Source organism: Orbicella franksi, chromosome 11 (genome assembly GCF_964199315.1).
Source record: "Orbicella franksi chromosome 11, jaOrbFran1.1, whole genome shotgun sequence".
In the NCBI taxonomy this organism is placed as follows: Eukaryota; Metazoa; Cnidaria; class Anthozoa; order Scleractinia; family Merulinidae; genus Orbicella; species Orbicella franksi.
The window spans coordinates 5835001-5852500 of record NC_138155.1 but is presented as its reverse complement, the minus strand read 5'-3'; the positions used below and the strand labels follow the sequence as shown (position 1 = coordinate 5852500).

The following is a 17500-nucleotide window of genomic DNA, read 5'->3' as shown; positions in this document are numbered from 1 at the left end:
GCTGTGATAACTTGCAGGATGTAGCAGATACAACTAGACTAAAGGTCACTGTGGCACAATCTCGTCCGCGGTGAAACTCACAGAGCGTCCGGTTTCCTCGAAGCGAGGCGACTCGAAAACTCGAAACGTTGTTGCTACGATTCGTGCAGCAGCACTCCGGATAATATTTTCAAAAGCCGCTTTCTCTTGTTTTCATGTCTTTTTTACTTTATGAGTGTAGATATTGTTTAATTGAGTGCTGGCCATTTCACTAAGAGTCCCGATCATTTTGCGATCTAAGAGTAAGAACTCCCACTCGTTTGCTTACTTACATAAAATATCCAATTAAATAGACTGAAAAGCTTCAGGATCGACTCTCCACCTCTTCATGTCTAAGGCTACTGTTATTATCTGCTTTACAGCCCTGAGATGTCCTTAAGACGACTTTTTGGGGGGCTTCGAACAGTATTCTCTTCTCCTATAATCACTCTAAATTTTCAGCGCGGCATGAGAGCAATACAACCAGTGACGTCACTAGGCTGTTTTGGCCGCGCCAAGATGGCCGCCAATTTTGGGCTTAACCAGTCAACTTCAACGGCTGAAAAAGCAGTTTTCGCTTACCGTATGCGAAAAAAAGTGTGCAGCGTTTCCAAGTAAGGTTGAAACTTTATTATTAAGCAAAAATCTCACATACGAAAATTTCGTTTCAGTGGCACTTTAACTGCAGGCGGTTATCTGCAGGTCGCGTGGTGGGCCATCGGCCAAAAGGAGGAATGAAAAAACTGCATCGAATAATAAACAGTGTCCTTATACGTTTATTTCTCATAGACGGACATCCCACCTTGTTCGCACATAGTAGTTGATGCGTTATTATGCATTATTACAGTTAACTTCTACCCGAATTTTAAATTTTAATAGTGGCTTTCAATTCTCTGATTGTCGACGGCATGAAATTGTCATCATCAAAGTATTTAGTGGCAAACTCATGTGATACCTACTTTGGCAAGTAAAATCTTGTCCACTCCAAGTTCCATCATGTTGACATCTCCTTGCTTGAGAACCAGACCCTATATAGCCATCATTACACGAGAACTGACAGACTGTATCATTGTACATTGTTGCATTCTCTGGGCAGCCAAATTTTATTCCATTTGTTGGTACAGTCAGCGCTGGACAAGTGTACACTGCAGTGCGAAAAAAAAATGCAGAGATAATTTAAAAGAACAGTTGACCCTGCCGTGACTAAAAGCAACTGTGCATTTGGTAAAGTGTCCAAAAAAAATCGCTCCGTTGAAGAAAGCAATTGTCACTTCTTTTCGCTACTGCTGCGTATCCATGTCGTGTCACTTAGGGATTTGAATAAGGCATTTACGAGTTGCCTTCTACCTCAGCGTCAAAACGTATCGACGTCCGAAACCGTTCATGCGCAAATTTTCATGAAAATGCAAAATTGATTTTCAGATGAGAGGTTTTGCACGAAGACTCGTTTTGAAAAAGAGGCAAAAAGAAACTTGGAAATGGCCCATTAAGAATTTTTGTATCGCTTATAATTGCGGTGTACAGAGCAGAAAGCCAATGTTGATATCCATCAAGGTATATTTCACGATCACATTTAAAGAAATTGGGAAATGCCACTAAGTTTGTTGATGGTTTAGATAAGTGTGGTGTAAATTCTTGAGTCTCTGCCACGTTTATATTTACCCCCCCCCCCCTCTCCCCTGGGGCTCAGGAGTTTAGTGGGTTAAGCGGTCAGTTTTGACCGTCACCTTTTCTGAAAAAGAATACAATTAATTTAACGATCAATTTAACCTGCTCCGCAACACTAAAAACATCCTGAACAACGTGAAAAACATCCTGAGAAACTTACCTGCGATTCCATTACCGCAATGCCGAGCTGGGCAGTAATACGTCCCCAGTAACTCGTACACGAAATACGCACCACAGTTGTTTATTCTGATATTTTGATACAAGTAACAGCAGATGTTTGACAAGGAAAAACAGACGCTTCGAGTAACCACACCTTCAGCGACTGTAGGATGTGCACCAGAAAGCCAACCTGGATAGCGAGTACCGCAGTGACGTTCGGGCACACATTTTTCCGCCATCCGATCTCCAGCAGCTCCTTGGAAACGATACCAACCTGGTACCAGGTCATAGCGATCGCATCTATAATTGCTGGCGTTGATCACTATGTGTCCTTGAGCGCGGTCTGCTTCACTCAGGACTGTGTAATTGTTACATCCATCCACTGTAATTAAGGACACATCAGTTGGCTACAGTAACGACAAAACTGCATTTGGTAACTAAAGAGTTTTAACAAATACCAAAACCGAGTGAGTCACGAGTGATAAATGCACAGCACGCAGGAGAGTTTTAAAAAAATATCCGGATGAATGGGTATGGTGATTAAACATGGACAGTGAACGGTGAACTAGCTTTCCATCCAGGGGGGAGTGGAGATCTATAAATAATTGTAGTCTGAGAAACCGAAGATAAACGTCGGCCTCATGGGCCACCATGTTTGCACACATACTTTCGCCAATCTCTGAAGCAAACACGCTAAGCTCTAGGGATTTGAATTACTCCCGACTAGCTATTCCGTTGTTTTTTAATTAAGGTACCTTTTGAGACCCCATTTATATGGTCTCGGGTACCCAACACAAGCCCCCCCCCCCCCCCCCCTTGAGGAAACTTTATCGAGCGTTGATATCTGAAAACGTAGTCCCTGTAGGTCGAGTCAAATTTGACCCTGCATTATTATTCATAACCGCTCTTGAATAATGAAGTTGGCAAATATCCCTCTTTCTTTGCGTTTCCCTCGGTCATTCGATCACAGTTGGTTTTGCCGAGTTGAATTTCACTTCTTTGATACGAATTTCTATTTTAAATCCTAAATCTAGGTATTACGTGACACTCGCTGCGCCGAGAGTTTTCCCGGTTAAACAAGCAAAAGCATTAATTTGAAGAAAAGTTGTCCCGATTGCCAGGGTTACTTTAACCTCTGAGGCGAGAGAACTCGCTCACCCGAGTTGTCTCGCCCCCTGGGACGGTGTTGCGATCCTAATGTAAACGCTTGGTTGAATTTTGCAAAGAAATGAGCCAAAAGCTACCTCAGCCAGGGTGACTCGGGGGAGGGTTGTCTTGGGTACCCGAGACTATATAAATTCGGTCTAAGAGGAAAAAAAGAATTCCAGTTAAATGCAAGGTTTTTTTTTTGCTCGCTGTACAAACAAGTGTGATGTCGACTTCCCCACGTGGCTGGAATATAATTATTTGCATTTGGCTATTTTAGCGACCTTTAGCAAACCACGACGGCAACGAGAACGAGAACGCTACCAAACAAAAGGCTTAATAAGCAGAACAATGGCTGTGCACGTCTCAGCCGTCCTCCAGAAAACAGCAACGTGAAAGGTCTAAGTTCAGTTTATTTTAGAGGACGCGAAAGACGGCGACTAATTTTTTGTATTATTAATGGCATTGAACTCTGCCATTACATATTTAGTTTGAGCAACTTCTGCCAGTAATAGGGGCACTGAACAGATCTAAACAATTGCGAAATTCCAGGGTAAAATATAGATTCACTTTTTAATAGGCGTTGTCCTCCGGGTCGCCATCGTCATTGCTTAGGCTCCCTAATTTTTGTCTCACTCTGAATGACAATGCACAGAGACAGAGACACTAGAGAGTACGTAAGTTGTCCGGTATTGGGGTTGAGAGAGTACACTTGGTACCTTTTACTGACAGAATGACAAGAGAAAAATACCGTATTTCGAAGAAATAATTAAGCAGATATTTAGAGAGGAAGCCACATCAGCCTTAGCTGGTTTTCATGCGGGTCCTCTGTCCTCTTCGAATTGGAATTTGGAGATGTTCGTTTTCATGGAAAGAGGAAAACCGAAGAACGCAGAGAAAAACCATCGGAGCAAGTCGAGAACAAACAACAAACTCAGCCCACAAATGGCACCGGGCTGGAATCGAACCAGGGTAGCTAGGCCAGCGCTCTCACCACTGCGCCATCCCTGCTCTCCAATAGAAATGTTGGATGTTAATGATAACGAACTAGACGATAAGAAGGGTTGTAATATTTTTACTAATACGGTAAGAATTGCGTAACATGGAAGCTTCTGTAAACGCATATTTTACGTACTACCGATAAGAATTATGCTCAGATTGATAAGATACAGCCTTATTGTCATTCGGAGGGCTTCAGAGTCACCTAAATTCGAAAAGTTAAGATTCCACTGAACCACCTCAATAGAATGTTTTAAACCTTGCTTGATGATTGACGATGACGATTGCTTGATGACTGATTGTTGAGTGACAAAATCAAAGAAGCAAACAAGGCAACTTACCTGCGCTGCCGTTACCACAATAACGAAAACTGCAATAAGGCGGCTTTTGTAACTCATACACGAAGAAGCCTCCACAGTTCCTGACTCTTATATTTTTACTCCAGTAACAGCACTTGTTTGACCAATACCAGTAATAATAATAATTGTGATAACAGACTCTACGAGTGACCACACCTTCAGCGACTGTCGGGTGTGTGCCAGTAAGCCAACCTGAAGCAGTAATACCGCAGTGATTTTCGGGAACACATTTGTCCGCCATCCGATCTCCGGCAGCTCCTTGGAAACGATACCAACCTGGTACCAGGTCATTCCTATCGCATCTATAATTGCTGTTGATCACTCTCTGTCCTTGAGCGCGGTCTGTTTCACTCAGGAGTGTGAAATTTCTACATCCATCCACTGTAAGCAAGGACACATCAGTTGGCTACAGTAAGCGACAAAACAGCCTTTCTTAACTGAACAGTAGTGACAAATAACAAAACCGAGTGAGGTACAAGTAATAAATGTACGGCACGCAGGAGAGTTAAAAAAGATATCCTGATAAAAAGGTGTGGCGATTAAATGCTGGAGGAGTCACTTGTGGTAAACTAGCTTTCCATCCAGGGGGAGTGGAGATCTATAAATAATTGTAGTCTGAAAAACCGGAGATGAACGTCGGCCTGATGGGCCAATATGTTTGCACGCAGACTTTCTCGAATCTCTAAGGCAAACATGCTAAGCCCTAAGGATTTCAATTTAACCGGCTAGTTATTCTAGTGTGTTTTTCGGTGTCGGAGTTTATTAATTTGCATTTGGTCATTATTGTCTCATTACAACGACAATAGACCATATTTGTATTCTCGGTATTGGACTGGAACTAGCTTGCAACTGAGGCTAACGCAGAGAATCTTTTTCAATGCAAATGATAATTTAACCTCTTTCTAATTATATTCCCCTGCATTAGCCTTCATCCCAAGCTAGTTCCAGTCCAATACCGAGAGTACGAATATGGCCTATTGAGAGCGTGGAACAGAAACGCTTTTCGCTTTCTTACAAGAAAGTTAAGTTTTGCGCCAAATTGTCATGGAAATCGCTGATGGGGCTGAGAGAGTAAATAACAAGGGAAAAGTACCGTGTTTCGTAGTAATAATAGTGAAGGCAGATATATGTTGGTTGTTCATGATAAAGAACTAGAGGATAGAAAAGATTCTGATATTTCTACAAATACGGTAAGAATTGTGTAACATGGAAGTTTCTCTAGACGCACAACCAATCAGATTGATAAGATACAGCTTTGTTGTCATCCAGAGGCGTTCAGAGCCAGCCTACATTCGAAAACTTACGGTGGCACTCAACCACCTCTGGAGAATGCTTTTATAGTTTGTTTGATGATTGATGATGATGATTGCTTCATGACTGATGGTTGACTGACACACTTTCAAAAGCAAACAAGGCAACTTACCTTCGCTACTGGCGTTACCACAGTAACGAAGATCGCAACGAGGCGGCATTTGTAACTCATACACGAAGAAAGCTCCACAACTACTCTCGCGAGTAGTGTGTACTGGAAGTAAAGTTTATTGGCTATTCAGATGACGTGTTGATCAATGCCATCACTCATAAATTTTTTCAAGCGACTGGTGGAGACAACGGCGACTGGTTAGGTTAGTGGAACTGCGAATAAAATTGTCCATTCATCGAATAGCCATATCAAAATTTCTCTTTTTCCGGTGAAAACTAGTCGACAGTATTAGGTAACCGCCTAAACTTAAGGTAGTTGTAACCATTCATCGATTTAAGAAATGGAAAACATGTACCGTTTTTCTATTGAGTTATAGAAACACGAGTGGAAGTTTGGGGAAAAAAGTGCAGAACGAGAAATGTTGTATTAGTACCGCAGTAATTCGTGGGAACACATTTGTCCGCCATCTGATCTCCGGCAGCTCCCTGGAAACGATACCAACCTGGTACCAGGTCATGCCTATCGCATCTATAACTGCTGGTGGTGATCACTATTTGTCCTTGGGCGCGGTCTGCTTCGCTTAGGGTTGTGTAATTTTTACATCCATCTACTGTATATAAGGACACATCAGTTGACTACAGTAAACGACAAAACTGCATTTCTTAACTGAAGCGTAGTCACAAAAAACTAAAAAAAAATGAGTCATGAGTGAAAATGACAAAAGCGATCATTTTGGATTGTTGACATCGTTCAATACCTTTGTTTTTTGAACACTGTCGGCTTCACTCAAAACTGTGTGGTTTTTACACCGAGTTTACAGAGCCTGCCTTGCATCAGTCTCGGACTATGCCCGGAGCAGGGATTAACGCTCTTGGAATTAGGTGACACACCATAGATTTTAACATAATACGTTATAATGCTTTAAAATAATTTGAATTTGCCCTCTCTCCCAAATAAGTAAGTGTACTTATAAATGTCTTGCCCGTATAGGATCGAGCCTCTCTACAAAACGATCCACTCTTGGCTTGAATCCAAACTTGATCGAAAGAAATCTCGCAGGCATTGAGCTCCAGTAAAATTAAATTTCGTTCATTGAGCATGTCAAATAAATTTCTTGAAAAGAGTATAAAATATTAGATCGCTATTTCATTCTTCTCATTAGCATGTACCCCAAAGTGAAAATGATGCGCATTATTTTGCATGAAGCAAATTTTCTAAGTTTACTGTACGTAAAAAAAAATTGTATCCTTTTTAACTTAGACTTCTTGTTTAGCCACTAAACTATCACTTCTGTACAAAGAAGAATAATAATACGCGTGCATCACGGTCACTTGAACGGTAACCGACGTAAAAAAAAATGAATCTCAAAATTTATTGAGGCAAAGCCTCATCTTAGTATCACTAGATTTTTTTTTTGATTATTTCTTTATTCTCCCCAGTCAATGTTTACAATGACGTGTTTTAATTGAGTAACTATGTAATAAGTATTGAATGAAATGATTGCCTCGCACTGCCTTCGCTCGCAGGTTTTCTTTCGCGTGTGTTAAGAAATAGAGAGGTTCTGCACGCTTTACATTTTCGGAGCTTCGGCTATATTGTGATGAGACGTGCTTCGTACCGTACCGTGCGTACTCTCGCGAGTAGTGTTTACTGGAATTTATGTTTATTGGCTATCAGTTGGCGTGTTGATCAATGCCATCAGTCATAAATTTTTTCAAGCCACCGGTAGAGGCAACCGTGGTTGGTTAGGTTAGTGGAATTGCGAATAAAATCATCCATTCATCGAATAGACTAATCAAAATTTCTCTTTTTCCGGTGAAAACTAGTCGACTGTATTAGGTAACCGGCTAAACTTAAGGTAGTTGTAACCATTCATCGATTTAAGAAATAGAAAACATGTACCGCGTTTCTATCGAGTTATAGAAACACCAGTGGAAGTTTGGGAGAAAGAGTGTAGAACGAGAAATGTTGCGGAACACGAGCCGCAGTGTTTCCACAGCTTTCTCGAGTTCTCCCAAACTTTCTCGAGTGTTTCTATAACTCGATAGAAACACGGAGAACATGTAGGAGCGTCCTTTGTACTGCCAATACTTAGTATAAAATAAGTTCCATCTTTGTATCTCAGTTGTAGTTTGATCCTGATGAAATCTCAACAGCAGACGAAACCGGTCGATTAAGCAACTCAACTTTACAAAATGATTAGTTGTTGCTGCGTGCTGCCCACAAGTATTCTTATTTTGAAAAAAGATCTATATATAATTGTAGTCTAATAAACCGGAGATGAACGTCGGCCTGATAGGCCACCATGTTTGCACGCAGACTTTCTCGAATCTCTAAAGAAAACACGCCAAGCTCTAGGGATTTGAATTTAACCCAGCTAGTTATTCTAGTGTGTTTTTCGGTGTCGGAGTTTATTAATTTGCATTTGGTCATTACTATCTCAATGCAACGATAATTGATAGCGTGGAACAGAAACGATTTTCGCTTTCTTACAAGAGAGCTAAGTTTGGCGCCAAATTGTTACGGAAACCGCTGCTGGGGTTGAGAGAGCGAATAAAAAAGGAAAAGTACCTTTTTTTCGTAGTAATAACGAAGGCAGATATATGTTGGTTGTTAATGATAAAGAACTAGAGAATAGAAATGATTCTGATATTTCTACAAATACGCTAAGAATTGCTTAACGTGGAAGTTTCTCTAGACACACATGTTACGTAATACCAATAAGAGTTGTGATCAGATTAGTAAGATACAGCTTTATTGTCATCCACAGGCGTTCAGAGCCACCTACACTCGAAAAGTTAAGATGGCACTGAACTACCTCTGGAGAATGTTTTTAAACTTTGTTTGATGATTGATGATGATGATTGCTTCATGATTGATTGTTGACGGACACACTCAATAAAGCAAACAAGGCAACTTACCTGCACCACTGGCGTTACCACAGTAACGAATATGGCAATAAGGCGGCTTTTGTAACTCATACACGAAGAAAGCTCCACAGTTCCTGACTCTTATATTGTTACTCAAGTAACAGCAGTTGGTTGACCCGTACCAGTAATAATGCCAGTAATCATAACAGACTTTACGAGTGACCACGCCTTCAGCGACTGTCGGGTGTGTGTCATTAAGCCAACCTGGATGTTGAGTACCGCAGTAATTCGTGGGGACACATTTGTCCGCCATCTGATTTCCGGCAGCTCCCTGGAAACGATACCAACCTGGTACCAGGTCATGCCTATCGCATCTATAACTGCTGGTGGTGAACACTATTTGTCCTTGGGCGCGGTCTGCTTCACTCAGGATTGTGTAATTTTTACATCCATCTACTGTATATAAGGACACATCAGTTGACTACAGTAAACGACAAAACTGCATTTCTTAACTGAACTGTAGTGACAAATAACTAAAACAAAATGAGTCAGGAGTGAAAATGACAAAAGCGATCATCTTGGATTGTTGACATTGTTCAATACCTATGTTTTTTTGAACACTGTCTGCTTCACTCAAAACTGTGTGGTTTTTACACCGAGTTTACAGAGCCTGCCTTGCATCAAAGTCTTGGACTATGCCCGGAGCAGGGATTGACGCTCTTGGAATTAAGTGACACACCATGAATTTGAACATAATGCGTTACAATGCTTTAAAATAATTCGAATTTGCCCTCCCTCCCAAATAAGGAAGGTACTTATAAATGTCTCGCCCGTATAGGATCGAGCCTCTCTACAAAACGATCCACTCTTGGCTTGAATCCTAACTTGATCAAAAGAAATCTCGCAGGCATTGAACTCCAGTAAAATTAAATTTCGTTCATTGATGTCAAATAAATTTCTTGAAAAGAGTATAAAATATTAGATTGATATTTCACTCTTCTCATTAGCATGTTCCCCCAACGTGAAAACGATGTACATTATATTGCATGAAGCAAATTTTCTAAGTTTACTGTATGTAAAAAAAATTGTATTCTTTTTAACTTAGACTTCTTTTTTAGCCACTAAATTCTCACTTCTCTACAAAGAAGAATAATAATATGCGTGCATCACGGTCACGTGTACGGTAACCGACGTCAAAAAAGAAAAAAAATGAATCTCAGAATTTGTTATGAGGCAAAGCATCAACCTAGTATCACTAGAATTTTTTTTTATTATCTATTAATTCTCCACAATCAGTGTTTACAATGAGGTGTTTTAATTGAGTAACTATGTAATAAGTATTGAATGAAATGATTGCCTCGCGCTGGCTTCTCTCGTAGTTTTTCTTTCGTGTGTGTTGAGAAATAGAGAGGTTCTGTACGCTTTACATTTTCTAAGCTTCGGCTATATTGTGATGAGACGTGCTTCGTACCGTACCGTGCGTACTCTCGCGAGTAGTGTGTACTGGAATCAATGTTTATTGGCTATTAGTTAGCGGGTTGATCAATACCATCAGTCATAAATTTTTTCAAGCCACCGGTAGAGGCAACCGTGGTTGGTTAGGTTAGTGGAACTGCGAATAAAATTGTCCATTCATCGAATAGACAACTCAAAATTTCTCTTTTTCTGGTGAAAACTAGTCGACAGTATTAGGTAACCGGCTAAACCTAAGGTAGTTGTAACCATTCATCGATTTAAGAAATAGAAAACATGTACCGCGTTTCTATCGAGTTATAGAAACACGAGTGGACGTTTGGGGGAAAAACTCCAGAACGAGATATGTTGTGGAAACACGAGCCGCAGTGTTTTCACAGCTTTTTCGAGTTGTCCCAAACTTTCACGAGTGTTTCTATAACTCGATAGAAACACGGAGAACATGTAGGAGCGTCCTTTGTACTGCCAATATTTAATATAAAATAAGTTCCATCTTTGTATCTCAGTTGCAGTTTGATCTTGACGAAATCTCAACAGCAGACGAAACCGGTCGATTAATAAACTCAGCTTTACAAAATGATTAGTTGTTGCTGCGTGCTGCCCACAAGTATTCTTATTTTGAAAAAAGATCTATATATAATTGTAGTCTAATAAACCGGAGATGAACGTCGGCCTGATAGGCCACCATGTTTGCACGCAGACTTTCTCGAATCTCTAAAGCAAACACGCCAAGCTCTAGGGATTTGAATTTAACCCAGCTAGTTATTCTAGTGTGTTTTTCGGCGTCGGAGTTATTAATTTGGATTTTGGTCATTATTGTCTCAATGCAACGACAATTGAGAGCGTAGAAAAAAAACGCTTTTCGGTTTCTTACAAGAAAGCTACGTTTTGCGCCAAATTGTTACGGAAACCGCTGCTGGGGTTGAGAGAGTGAATAAAAAGGGGAAAGTACCTTTTCTCGTAGTAATAATGAAGGAAGATATATGTTGGTTGTTAATGATAAAGAACTAGAGGACAGAAATGATTCTGATATTTCTACAAACACGCTAAGAATTGCGGAACATGGAAGTTTCTCTAGACACACATGTTACGTAATACCAATAAGAGTTGTGATCAGATTAATAAGATACAGCTTTATTGTCATCCGCAAGCGTTCAGAGCCACCTTACACTCGAAAAGTTAAGATGGCACTGAACTACCTCTGGAGAATGTTTTTAAACTTTGTTTGATGATTGATGATGATGATTGCTTCATGATTGATTGTTGACGGACACACTCAATAAAGCAAACAAGGGAAATTACCTGCGCTACTAGCGTTACCACAGTAACGAAGATCGCAATAAGGCGGCTTTTGTAACTCATACACGAAGAAAGCTCCACAGTTCCTGACTCTTATATGGTTACTCCAGTAACAGCAGTTGGTTGACCTTAACCAGTGATAATTCCAGGAATCATAACAGACTTTACGAGTGACCACGCCTTCAGCGACTGTCGGGTGTGTGTCATTAAGCCAACCTGGATGTTTAGTACCGCAGTAATTCGTGGGAACACATTTGTCCGCCATCTGATTTCCGGCAGCTCCTTGGAAACGATACCAACCTGGTACCAGGTCATGCCTATCGCATCTATAACTGCTGGTGTTGACCACTATTTGTCCTTGGGCGCGGTCTGCTTCACTCAGGATTGTGTAATTTTTACATCCATCTACTGTATATAAGGACACATCAGTTGACTACAGTAAACGACAAAACTGCATTTCTTAACTGAACTGTAGTGACAAATAACTAAAACAAAATGGGTCATGAGTGAAAATGACAAAAGCGATCATCTTGGATTGTTGACATTGTTCAACATCTTTTTATTTGGACACTGTCTACTTCACTCAGAACTGTGTACTTTTTACACCGAGTTTACAGAGCCTGCCTTGCATCAAAGTCTTGGACTATGCCCGGAGCAGGGATTGACGCTCTTGGAATTAAGTGACACACCGTGGATTTGAACATAATGCGTTATAATGCTTTAAAATAATTTGAATTTGCCCTCTCTCCCAAATAAGTAAGTGTACTTATAAATGTCTCGCCCGTATAGGATCGAGCCTCTCTACAAAACGATCCACTCTTGGCTTGAATCCTAACTTGATCGAAAGAAATCTCGCAGGCATTGAACTCCAGTAAAATTAAATTTCAATCATTGAGCATGTCAAATAAATTTCTTGAAAAGAGTATAAAATATTAGATTGATATTTCACTCTTCTCATTAGCATGTTCCCCCAAAGTGAAAACGATGTGCATTATTTTGCATGGAGCAAATTTTCTAAGTTTACTGTACGTAAAAAAAATTGTATCCTTTTTAACTTAGACTTCTTGTTTAGCCACTAAATTCTCACTTCTCTACAAAGAAGAAGAATAATACGCGTGCATCAAGGTCACGTGAACGGTAACCGACGTCAAAATGGATCTCAGAATTTATTATGAGGCAAAGCTCCATCCTAGTATCATTAGAATTTTTTTTCTTTTTTGATTCTTTATTTATTCTCCCCAATCAATGTTTACAATGAGGTGTTTTAATTGAGTAACTATGTAATAAGTATTGAATGAAATCATTGCCTCGCGCTGGCTTCGCTCGCAGTTTTTCTTTCGCGTGTGTTGAGAAATAGAGAGGTTCTGTACGCTTTACATTTTCTAAGCTTCGGCTATATTGTGATGAGACGTGCTTCGTACCGTACCGTGCGTACTCTCGAGAGTAGTGTGTACTGGAATCAATGTTTATTGGCTATCAGTTGGCGTGTTGATCAATGCCATCAGTCATAAATTTTTTCAAGCGACCGGTAGAGGCAAGCGTGGTTGGTTAGGTTAGTGGAATTGCGAATAAAATTATCCATTCATCAAATAGCCAAATCAAAATTTCTCTTTTTCCAGTGAAAACTAGTCGACAGTATTAGGTAACATGTACCGTGTTTCTATTCAGTTATAGAAACACGAGTGGAAGTTTGGGAGAAAAAGTGTAAAACGAGAAATGTTGTGGGAACACGAGCCGCAGGTTTTCCACAGCTTTTTCGAGTTGTCCCAAACTTTCACGAGTGTTTCTATAACTCGATAGAAACACGGAGAACATGTAGGAGCGTACTTTGTACTACCAATATTTAGTATAAAATAAGTTCCATCTTTGTATCTCGGTTGTAGTTTCATCCTGATGAAATCTCAACAGCAGACGAAACCGGTCGATTAATGAACTAAGTTGTAGAAGATCATTAGTTGTTGCTGCGTGTTGCCCAGAAGTATTTTGTTTTAAAAAAAAAAGATCTATAAATAATTGTAGTCTATAAACCGGAGATAAACGTCGACCTGATGGGCCACCATGTTTGCACGCAGACTTTCTCGAATCTCTAATCTCTTATTCTAGTGTGGTTTTCGGTGTCAGAGTTTATTAATTTGCATTTGGTCATTATTGTCTCAATGCAATGACAATTGAGAGCGCGGAACAGAAACGCTTTTCGCTCTCTCACAAGAAAGCTACGTTTTGAGCCAAATTGTCATGGAAACCGCTGCAGGGGTTGAGAGATAGTGAATAAAAAGGGGAAAGTACCTGTTTTCGTAGTAATAATGAGGGCAGATATATGTTGGTTGTTAATGATAAAGAACTTGAGGATAGTGATGATTCTGATATTTCTACAAATACGCTAAGAATTGCTTAACATGGAAGTTTCTCTAGACACACATATTACATAATACGGATACGAGTTGTGATCAGATTAATAAGATACAGCTTTATTGTCATCCGCAAGCGTTGAGAGCCACCTTACACTCGAAAAGTGAAGATGGCGCTGAACTACCTCTGAAGAATGTTTTTAAGCTTTGTTTGATGATCGATGATAATGATTGCTTGATGATTGACTGTTGACGGACACACTCAAAAAAGCAAACAAGGCAACTTACCTGCACCGCTGGCGTTACCACAGTAACGAAGATTGCAACGAGGCGGCTTTTGTAGCTCATACACGAAGAAAGCTCCACAGTTCCTGACTCTTATATTGTTACTCCAGTAACAGCAGTCGCTCGACCTTAACCAGTAATAATCCCAGTAATGATAACAGACTTTACGAGTGACCACACCTTCAGCAACTGTCGGGTGTGTGCCACTGAGCCATCCTGGATGCTGAGTACCGCAGTAATTCGTGGGAACACATTTGTCCGCCATCTGATTTCCGGCAGCTCCTTGGAAACGATACCAACCTGGTACCAGGTCACCCCTATCGCATCTATAATTGCTGATAACTATTTGTCCCTGAGCGCGGTCTGCTTTACTCAGGATCTTGTAATTGTTACACCCATCCACTGTAAGTAAGGACACATCAGTTGACTACAGTAAGGACAAAACTGCATTTCTTAACGAACAGTAGTGACAAATAACAAGAACAAAATGATTCATGAGTGAAAATGACAAAAGTGCTTATCTTGGATTGCTGGCATTGTTCAATACGTTTCGTTGAGCACGGTCTGCTTCACTCAGATTTTTGTAATTTTTACACTCAGTTTACAGAGCCAACCTCGCATCGAAGTCCCGGATTATGCCTGGGACCGGGGTTGGCGCTATCGGAATTAAGTGACTCACTATGAGGAAATTTTACTGTATCCAATTTGACAAAGCGCGTTTTAATGCTTTAAAAGAAATTTAATGTGCCGAAATAAATATGCAAATTAACTTATAAATGTTTCGTCCGGGTAGGATCGAGCCTCTCCACAACACGATACAGTCTTGGGTTGAATCCTGACTTTATCAAAAGAAATCTGGCAGGCAATGAACTCCAGTAATATTACCTTTCTTTCGCTGAGAATGTCATGTAAATTACGCGAAAAGAATGTAAAATGTTAAACAAATATTTCACCCTTCTTATGAGCATGTTGCCCCAAAATGAAAATGATGCGCATGATTTTGTGTGAGGCAAATTTTCCAAGTTTACTGCACGCAAAAAAGTGTTTCCTTTTCAATCTGAGCAGTCTTGTTTAGCTAGTTAGGGTTAGCTACTTAACTCTCGCTTCTGTACAAATAAGAATAATGATACGCGTGCATTTCACTTTTGTCATTTTAATCATTTTGTTTAGAGAACACGGCAGTGGTTTTCTTTTCCTTTTCTTTCGAAAAAATTGGGTCTGCTTCCGTGGAACATTCTTGAACGGTGCATAAGAAAGTCGACGTTCTACAGAGTTAAAAGCTTCCTCCGTTTCTTTGTAAACGTTCAAATATCAAATGTATGCTGAATTTGCCGCAAAACTTCCACCTCCCAGTATTTGGTGATGAAACATGCTTTGTACCTCGCGTACACTCACGAACGATCTCACGATTGTAGTGTATTAATTGTGCCAGAAGTAGTGTTTATTGGCTATTAGTGGCCATGCTAATCAATGCCAGTCAGTCAAAGTGGTAGACATTTTCCAAAGGGAATGTCTCAGGCGTAGTTTTTCGAGCGGACTGTAAAGGGAAGCTTGGAAAAAAAAAACTCACTTGATCGCAGATTAGTCGGATTGTGAATAAAATTATCCTTTCGTCAAATCTAAATGTACAAATCACATTTTCCCTTTTCTCGGTAGAAACTAGTCGACAGAATTGGGCACTTGAACTTACCGCAGTTGTAACCATTCACTCATAATTGTTACTTACCAATTACAGACGAGGTTGTTGTTAGTTTCACTGTTGAGGCAGCCGTTGGCTCGACGCTGACTTGTACAGAGCGCAACGTCGTAGACATGAACGATGCTGCACCGGACGATCCCGGTGTGGTTGCACTGGGAGATGCCTGTACCGCAATTGATGATCCGTTGGGCGATCCCACGGTTATTGTTGGGCCGGGCGATACCATAGATGTTACAACACTGGAAAATCCTTCAGTTGTTGTTATTGCACCGGATACCTCCCCAGCTGATGTTACGGTGACATTTACTACCATGCTGGAGGATAGCGCTTCGGAGCTCTTGGCTAAAAAATGTGCGATTGAAAAAACAAGACTTTTCGCATCAAAAGAATAAATAACTGAAAATCTCTTTGACAGGAAAACGCATGATGAAGCATTTCGGTATTATCCCTGGTGAGATAAATGGACGACCATGCATCCTAACACAGAACATTAATCATTTGTCGAGAAAGCATGAAATCAAAAAAAAGCATGGAAAAAATATAAGATATCATAACGCTCGGATTTTCCGCCATAAATACTTAGATTACAGGCAGTCCACCTTATTCCTTTGTTCATGAAACGAGAAGCGAAAAAGGAGCACCCTCTCCCCCCCCCCCCCCACAACGCCCCATTCCCCCCAAAAATACTATATTCAAATTAAAACGGCAGCTCTCGGCCACGGCTACCTGGAATTCTTTTGTTTGATTTTCATTTTGTAAGAGACTTTGCTTCCATTATCACGTTGACTAAAAAAAAAAGATGATCCGAGTAATTTTGTATCAGTGATTCTGATCCGAATCATCCCAAAGGAACGCATCCTTTGTCTTTTGTATTGACGGTGGTTAAATAATGATAAAATGAGTGGCAGCCGCGACATAAGAATCAAAAGAAGCTAATAAATAATACCTTTTCAACACGAGACACCCTCTGCAAACATAATACTTCGAATTGGATTCCAGGGATGCCAAGAGGGAAAGAAGAAGACATTTGAAACAAATAAAGGATAAACAGACCCTTAGTATTACAGGATTAGATATAATCGGAAGTTCAGACACGCGAGGTATTTTGTTATGCAGGGAAGAAAGAGAATGGGAAATGTTTGACAATGAAAATGTCTTGAAGTAAATTTTATCAGAAATAGCTCGTGTTGAAATGCCCAAGTTTCTGTTGAAAACATAAAAAGAGTATATACTCAACGATGGCTTAAGGTTTTTCCCCAACTCTTCTCTTCTTGGTAAAATGTATACATTTTCTAAACGAGTTAGACGTTGTCACAGCATCTAGTTGTCTTGTACTGCGTTTAGATATGTTTACACTAGGCCGATAACATGCTCCTCACTAACCCCCCACGACTTGCCGCCAAAACAAAGGTACTCGCGTGCGAAATCTCTCTAGCTACGTAGGTCAGTCTGATATCCGGAATAATCAAGGCTATATAAGTGCTATCACCCGAAGCTAAAAGCCTCTGAGTCTGATATCACTTACCAAAACCATGATTATTGTGGATATTACGAAAACCCCATTTCAATAATTGTTCAAGAGTGAACTTTGAACATTAAGTTGTGATTAAAAACAATTTAGTCTGAAAGCTGCCTGGAGACTTTATTCGATGCTAAAACTTCCTTGGATATTTGGGTATTTTCGGAGTCAACTTTGTTCAACGTTATTTTTTTGTTCCGTGTTTGAAAGTTGTTTGGCTGCGCTCCACAGATCA

General features: G+C 40.2%; 1 protein-coding gene across 3 annotated transcripts in view; it reads right to left on the bottom strand.

Annotated features, from left to right (window-relative positions):
• LOC145502361 (uncharacterized) overlaps positions 1 to 17500 on the bottom strand; it is a 24002-nt gene that overhangs the window by 4465 nt on the left and 2037 nt on the right. The window contains exons 2-8 of one of the 3 annotated variants that reach the window (XM_081481664.1): positions 15774 to 16088; positions 14051 to 14449; positions 11418 to 11822; positions 8694 to 9098; positions 4332 to 4730; positions 1847 to 2227; positions 978 to 1163 (exon numbers count right to left, since the gene is read on the bottom strand). In XM_081481664.1, coding sequence (XP_081337790.1) covers positions 978 to 1163; positions 1847 to 2227; positions 4332 to 4730; positions 8694 to 9098; positions 11418 to 11822; positions 14051 to 14449; positions 15774 to 16088 — 2490 coding nt within the window. The remainder of the gene's footprint in view (positions 1 to 977; positions 1164 to 1846; positions 2228 to 4331; positions 4731 to 8693; positions 9099 to 11417; positions 11823 to 14050; positions 14450 to 15773; positions 16089 to 17500) is intronic. The other 2 variants (XM_081481666.1, XM_081481665.1) reach the window with 2 other exon arrangements.